Source organism: Teleopsis dalmanni, chromosome 2 (assembly GCF_002237135.1).
Source record: "Teleopsis dalmanni isolate 2A chromosome 2, ASM223713v2, whole genome shotgun sequence".
NCBI classification, from domain to species: domain Eukaryota; kingdom Metazoa; phylum Arthropoda; class Insecta; order Diptera; family Diopsidae; genus Teleopsis; species Teleopsis dalmanni.
The window spans coordinates 244577347-244584189 of NC_051847.1; the positions used below are offsets into that span (position 1 = coordinate 244577347).

At 29.2% G+C, this 6843-nt stretch overlaps 5 protein-coding genes across 5 annotated transcripts in view; 3 read left to right on the forward strand and 2 right to left on the reverse strand.

The window, feature by feature from the left end:
* Window positions 1-223, forward strand: part of LOC119677241 (xylulose kinase-like) — a 3150-nt gene extending 2927 nt beyond the window's left edge. The window contains exon 5 of the mRNA XM_038088513.1: window positions 182-223. Coding sequence (XP_037944441.1) covers window positions 182-223 — 42 coding nt within the window. The remainder of the gene's footprint in view (window positions 1-181) is intronic.
* A 1237-nt stretch (window positions 224-1460) lies between these two features.
* Window positions 1461-2190, forward strand: LOC119681172 (histone H1-like). The gene has a single exon (XM_038094283.1). The coding sequence runs from the start codon at window positions 1495-1497 to the stop codon at window positions 2173-2175; it is 681 nt and encodes a 226-aa protein (XP_037950211.1). The 5' UTR covers window positions 1461-1494; the 3' UTR covers window positions 2176-2190.
* Window positions 2191-3674: 1484 nt separating this feature from the next.
* LOC119677242 (histone H4) lies at window positions 3675-3986 on the reverse strand. The gene has a single exon (XM_038088514.1). The coding sequence runs from the start codon at window positions 3984-3986 to the stop codon at window positions 3675-3677; it is 312 nt and encodes a 103-aa protein (XP_037944442.1).
* A 207-nt stretch (window positions 3987-4193) lies between these two features.
* Window positions 4194-4729, forward strand: LOC119679115 (histone H3). The gene has a single exon (XM_038091296.1). It carries the CDS (start codon window positions 4292-4294, stop codon window positions 4700-4702), a length of 411 nt encoding a protein of 136 aa, XP_037947224.1. The 5' UTR covers window positions 4194-4291; the 3' UTR covers window positions 4703-4729.
* Window positions 4730-5838: 1109 nt separating this feature from the next.
* On the reverse strand, window positions 5839-6273 carry LOC119679118 (histone H2B). The gene has a single exon (XM_038091298.1). It carries the CDS (start codon window positions 6256-6258, stop codon window positions 5887-5889), a length of 372 nt encoding a protein of 123 aa, XP_037947226.1. The 5' UTR covers window positions 6259-6273; the 3' UTR covers window positions 5839-5886.
* Window positions 6274-6843: the final 570 nt, after the last annotated feature.

The window sequence follows — 6843 nt, forward strand, 5'->3', positions numbered from 1 at the left end:
CTATTTCCCCTAAATATACTCGAACTCGCACACGGCCTAAATGTTTACTATTATTATCATAGTTACTATTTCAATATTTTGGTATTGTAATATTTATTATTATAGATAAATTATTTAAAGGTAGAGTTTTTAAAATTTGTATCTGAATTAGTTTTATAAAATATTCTATATTTTATAAAAGATTTATGGCAGTAGATGGAAAACATCCAAAGCCACTGTGTGAGTCTTGAACCTACTAAAACTAGCTCTTAGGAATGACTATGGAAGATTGCAGCCGCAAGTTTATATATATACTTCAGTATCTATTTAAATGTTATCCATATCCATGTTAGTTTATAAAAAAATTCATCTTAAATTTTAACATTTTATGTCGTATATCACTCCTTATAAAAATGTTAGAATACGCACATCTAATTTTAATTTTATTTTAATTATAAAGTAATAAAAAGAACATTTTTTTTAAATATACATATTTAATAAAATACTTATAATAGTCAAAGTTAAATGATTAAATTATAATTATAAAAGAAAAAGTAAAATGATTTCATTCTTATATATTTTTAATCATGTATGTAGATATAATTTTTTTTTATGAATTCTATTAAGTAGGATACGTACAGTTGTTATATTCGAATGATATTGAAAACTATAAATTTAATTGCTGATATGTTATTAATAACGTTTATATATAATAATTTTTCACATGATTAAAAATTATTTAAAACTTGTAATAAAATTTTAAAAATAATACGTATAGAAAATCTTAAAACATATTTTAAAGTAAACGAATTCAATGTAACATGTTAACATTATGGATGGATATCTAATCTCAAATAGACACTATTTGATATAATTAAAAGTGATAATCTTATATTCTAATTAAAATACAATATATTTATTTATAATTATTTCTATTAGTGCTTTGAAATTTTAAACTTTTATATAAATTGAGTTAATATTTCAAAATAGGATAAAACATAAGCATTCAAAATGTTAAAACTGACGTTTTTATGCATCTCATGTTTTATTAAATTTGCATTTATAAATATATGAAATATATAAAACCATATATATAATTTAACAGAGAATTGAATAAACTATTTAATAAATAATTTAATATATAAATTATACAAAAGATAACTTTAAAATATTCTAATTTATTAACAAGTTCAACTATAGATTTACAAAATTTAAAGTTTAAACCAATTTTTATATATTTTATATAATTATAATTAGTATAAAAATGAATGTAATAAAATATTCAATATCTTCTTTACTTAATTTGATTTAAATAATTGTGTTTAATTTACTTGGTCTATTTAAAATTAATAATAAATGTTGAAAAATTTTTTCAAACTCAGTAGAAATATGTATTAATGAAAAATTTTTATAAATGCGCTCTTCTCGGCGCTTCGTACAAAGTGAGCTAAGCTACCATAAAAATGTGAAAAAATATTCATAAGTAAGAATATTACGGAATATTAAAAAGCAAATATGTCTGAAGCTGTTGCCGTTGCAAATACAGATTCTCCAAAGGAGATAACTGCCGTTCCTGAAAAGAAAGTTGCTGTTAAAAAGGCAACAAAAGTAAAAAAACCTTCTGCAGCTCCATCTCATCCATCAACACAACAAATGGTTGATGCATCTATCAAGAACTTGAAGGAACGCAGCGGATCTTCATTGTTGGCAATTAAAAAGTATATAAGTGCCACATATAAATGTGATGCCCAGAAATTGGCTCCATTTATTAAAAAATATTTGAAAACTGCTGTAGCTAATGGCAAATTGATACAAACAAAAGGAAAAGGTGCATCTGGTTCATTTAAATTATCAGCTGCTGCTGCTAAGTCTCCTAAATCGTCTGTCGAGGGTAAGAAAAAGAAGGTGCCATCAGGTGTTACGAAGAAGAAGGTTACTGCATCATCTGCAGGTACTAAAAAGTCAAAGGCAAAGGTATCTGGAGAGAAAAAACCTAAAAAATCTGCGGCAGCTAAGAAGAGTGTTGAAAAGAAAAAAACTGAGAAAGCTAAAGTTAAAAGTGTTAAAAAGATTGGATCTGTTAAGGCTAAGCCAGCTAAACCAAAGTCTACTTCTACAAAAGCTAAAGCGGCCGCAAAACCTAAAAAAACTGCCGTTAAAAAAACATCAGTCAAGAAAACTGCTGCAAAAAAATAATTTTAAAAATCAAACTTTAAATTCATCAAAACAGCCCTTTTTAGGGCTACAAAATATGTGTAAAAAGAAGATAAGAAGATTCATTATTTATTTATTTTATAAAATGTTTTAGTATATGGTATACCTATTGCGTTTATTAATGACCGGTCACTAAAGATTGAATAATCACCTATCGAAGTTAGGAATTCAATCCAACTCAGACTGCAGATACTGTAGAGAAGAGAGAAACTGTATACCATGTGCTTGGGTAGTGTCCACTGATGCACAAACGGAATAAACACCTAGGAGGGTATTTCATGGATCATAAATATTCAAGACTAGGACTTTATATTGTCTTTCATTAAAGAAAACGGACTTGGAGAAACATTCTAACCCGAGTAATGGGCACAATATACCTTGTCATAGTGCACGATCATTTCTTTTAATAATACCTCATGAATAATATGAAGAGATTCTTTTATTCTGTAATGCGCTATAAATTTAATCTCTAATAAGCAAACAAAAATTCTTTATGCATTTAAAAAAATTATATTCTCTTATTTAGACATTATGTGCAATACTTCACATCATTCTTAAGTTAATAAATATTTATCTTATTCTATTATATTTAATATCCAATTATTTATTTATTATAGTAATGACCATAAAATATTATATATCAAAATATGTCATTTATTTGATGAAATACTCACTTGTATATATTTTATTCACTTAATTTCATTTTTAAATTCTATTTTAAATAAATAAAAATAGTGGTTTATGCTAATTTTATTTATTATTATATAATGCTTCTAATTACACTTGTTAATTTATAACTAACACACCACACTCGGTACTCACTTGCAAGACGCTGCAAATTACTTAAAGATAATTTTAAAATATTCTAATTTATTTCAATAACAAGTTCTTTTATTTCTTTTCTTTATATAATATTGTCATAATTCACTTAATTCATATACGAATTTTTTTCACTTTCATTTTCCCCGCAATCATTTTGCTTGTTGAACACTTGGATTTGGATTAAGATTAAGATCAGATTCAGTGTGAGATTTGAATTCACTAAAACCACCTCTTAGGAATGAATGGAGAAAATTTTCACACCATTGTGTGGAAACTTCAAACTGCAATATCTAACAGTCCGCAAATTACTTATATACGTCAGTTCTATTTATCTTATTCTATAAAAAAATTGAATGAGAATTATAATTAAGCCCGTAAGAAGCTAGTCCACATATATACTGCTAATGTAACAAAGAAATTGAGAATTATAATAATAAATATTTTGGACTCTGTTAAACTGATCATTTTAATTATCAATTATACTCGACAGACATCAATCGACCAAGCTAATAATAAATTTTATTTTTTTTATAATATTAGAAAAATACCAACACATATATATGTAAATTTATCTCTTTAAGTGTAAGATTATTTGGGTCCTGAAAAGGACCATTGGGCAATATATTATTGCATTATTAAATCAATAATTGATTATTTGCTTAACCTCCAAAACCGTATAAGGTACGGCCTTGTCTCTTTAAAGCATATACGACATCCATGGCTGTAACAGTCTTCCTTTTGGCATGTTCTGTGTATGTAACAGCATCACGGATCACATTTTCCAAAAATACTTTCAATACTCCACGAGTTTCTTCATAAATCAAACCAGAAATACGCTTAACTCCGCCTCGGCGAGCTAAACGTCTGATAGCTGGTTTCGTAATACCTTGGATGTTATCACGAAGAACTTTGCGGTGACGCTTAGCACCACCTTTTCCTAATCCTTTGCCACCTTTACCACGACCTGTCATTTTGTATTTAAATTTTTATAGATATGGTAGAACCGTTCGAATTCAAATTCAAACAATAAATGAAGTGACGACGGATGATTGACGACTATTTATAGAAAACATAAGCACTATGAAAGATATGAAAAAGATTGAGTAAAACAAAACAAAACAAAAGAAAACAAAACAAAAAGAATAAGCAATATGAGAAACAATGAATGTTAAAACATGTGAATAGTTGAAACAGAACATCCAGGTATGATGAGAAAATTGAGCTATTCAATTGCGCTATTTTTTAAAATACCATATTGTAACATATCTCATAAATTATGGCTCGTACAAAGCAAACTGCTCGTAAATCGACTGGTGGTAAGGCACCACGAAAACAATTGGCTACCAAAGCCGCACGTAAAAGTGCACCAGCTACTGGAGGTGTGAAAAAACCACATCGTTATCGTCCAGGAACTGTAGCTTTACGTGAAATTCGTCGCTACCAAAAGAGTACTGAGCTCTTGATTCGCAAATTGCCATTCCAGCGTTTGGTCCGTGAAATTGCACAAGATTTCAAAACTGATTTACGTTTCCAGAGTTCTGCTGTAATGGCTCTTCAAGAAGCTAGCGAAGCATACTTAGTGGGTCTTTTTGAAGATACTAACTTATGCGCAATTCATGCCAAACGCGTTACAATTATGCCAAAAGATATTCAATTGGCTAGACGTATTCGTGGAGAACGTGCTTAAGATTGGAAGCAATATAATTTTATAAATATACAAAAATCGGTCCTTTTCAGGACCAAAATTATATAAAGAAAAGAGATAAATAAATGACATGACTTATCCAGGGTTTGAAATTGCTTAACTATTTTCAATTGCTTATTTTTGACTACGAAAATAAAATAAGCAAAATGTAAATGCAATTGTTGCATAGTAAGTTTATTCAAAGAAAAGAGATAATGATAAATTATATCATATAGATGTAGTATAGACATTGCTATTAGAAGTAGCATAACATATATTAATATGTATAATATTAGCATCATATGTATACTATTATTAGTATCATATAGTGTATCATTAGACATAGAATGTTTCACGTCATAACATTTAATTGAATCAATATATTTTATTTTTCTTTTGCTGTAAGCAGAAAGCATCAGAAGCCATAATGTAAGACTTGAACTTACTAAAAGAACGCTTAAGGAATGAGTTGTAAAAGAGCTTATCTATCCCATGAAATTGTATGGTATCATAGAATGAATGACAAGGAACAAATACTATATTTATGTTTTCAAATTTAAAGCACGAATGTAAATATAGAATATATCAATTTAAAAGCGATGATAGTACTAAGACTGATGATAAGGATTAAGACTCGTTAATTCAAGAGTTAACTCTATTTAGCAGGTTATATTATCCATGATTAAAAAACTGTAAGATCCTCAAAACCGACAGAAATTAATTTGTTGATTGAATCATTTATTCACTAACAACCAAACGATAGCTGATAATTCATGAAGAGACTGTCAAAGTTTTTTTTTATTTTTTTCTTCTATCAGTAGCCTTTTAAAAGAAATATCAAAAACAAAATATATATCATATTTATATTATTATTATGTTGAGGCTAGTTGAGTCAGTGCACTTGAGCACTTTTACTTTCTATTAACTACGAGGTTTCTTCTTAACCCCTCTTTACGCCTTGTCTGGATTATTGTTTATAACTTTATCAGATCTGCATACCTCCCCGAGGAGCTTGTAACCATTCTGAGATTCAATAACGCGGTGTTGATAAGCCTGTCAGTTTTCGTAAATAATTTCAGGGCTCTATACATATTTATAATATAGATAAATTATCAACTCAATTGAATATTTTTGTGGCCCTGAAAAGGGCCTTTTGAATAAGTGGTGTTTGTTTGATATAACGCAATTTACTTGGAACTAGTATACTTAGTGACAGCTTTTGTTCCTTCACTAACTGCGTGCTTAGCCAGTTCACCGGGAAGTAAAAGACGAACAGCAGTTTGAATCTCCCGACTAGTAATGGTGGAGCGCTTATTGTAGTGTGCTAAGCGCGAAGCCTCAGCAGCAATACGTTCGAATATGTCATTCACGAAGCTGTTCATGATGCTCATGGCTTTCGATGATATACCAGTATCGGGGTGGACTTGCTTTAACACTTTATAAATGTAGATAGCATAGCTCTCCTTCCTCCTGCGCTTCTTCTTCTTATCGTTTTTGGTTATATTTTTCTGAGCCTTTCCATCTTTTTTGGCTGCTTTTCCGCTAGTTTTTGGTGGCATGATTTCTGATTTTAAATTTTAATCGTCGATTTGTTGTTGAAAATTGAGTTCGAGTCGGTAAAAGTTAATACCTTGACTCAATTATAGTGGTAGACATTTCTAGATTATGTCCACTGGGTAAATGACGAGTGCTCAATTAATTTTATTGTTTAGTTTAGTTAATAATGGTACGGATGTCCGCGTATCTTCCTGTAGTGTGAATAGGTTGTTGGTGTAGATTTTGCAATAAAGTGTTGTCATGTGCATCTATTGATTTGAATAATTTGAGAGCCCTGTCTTTAATGTATAGTTTGATAGGTGTGATTTTTAGATCCCTTTGAATATCGACATTTCTTATGTACCAGGGAATGTTAAATATTTTTTTAATGGCTATATTTTGACATGTTTGAAGTTTGTTGAAGTTAGTTTTTGAAGTTTTGGAGAAAGCAATGAAGCCATATGATAGCGCCGGACGCATTATCTGGGTATAAAGCAACTTTTTATTTATGATACTTAGAGCCTTGTTTTTGTAGAGCGGTCGTAAATGGTTTAGCATTGTGTTGATTTTATTTCTTAGATTGTATATGTGCGTGCTCCATTGGAATT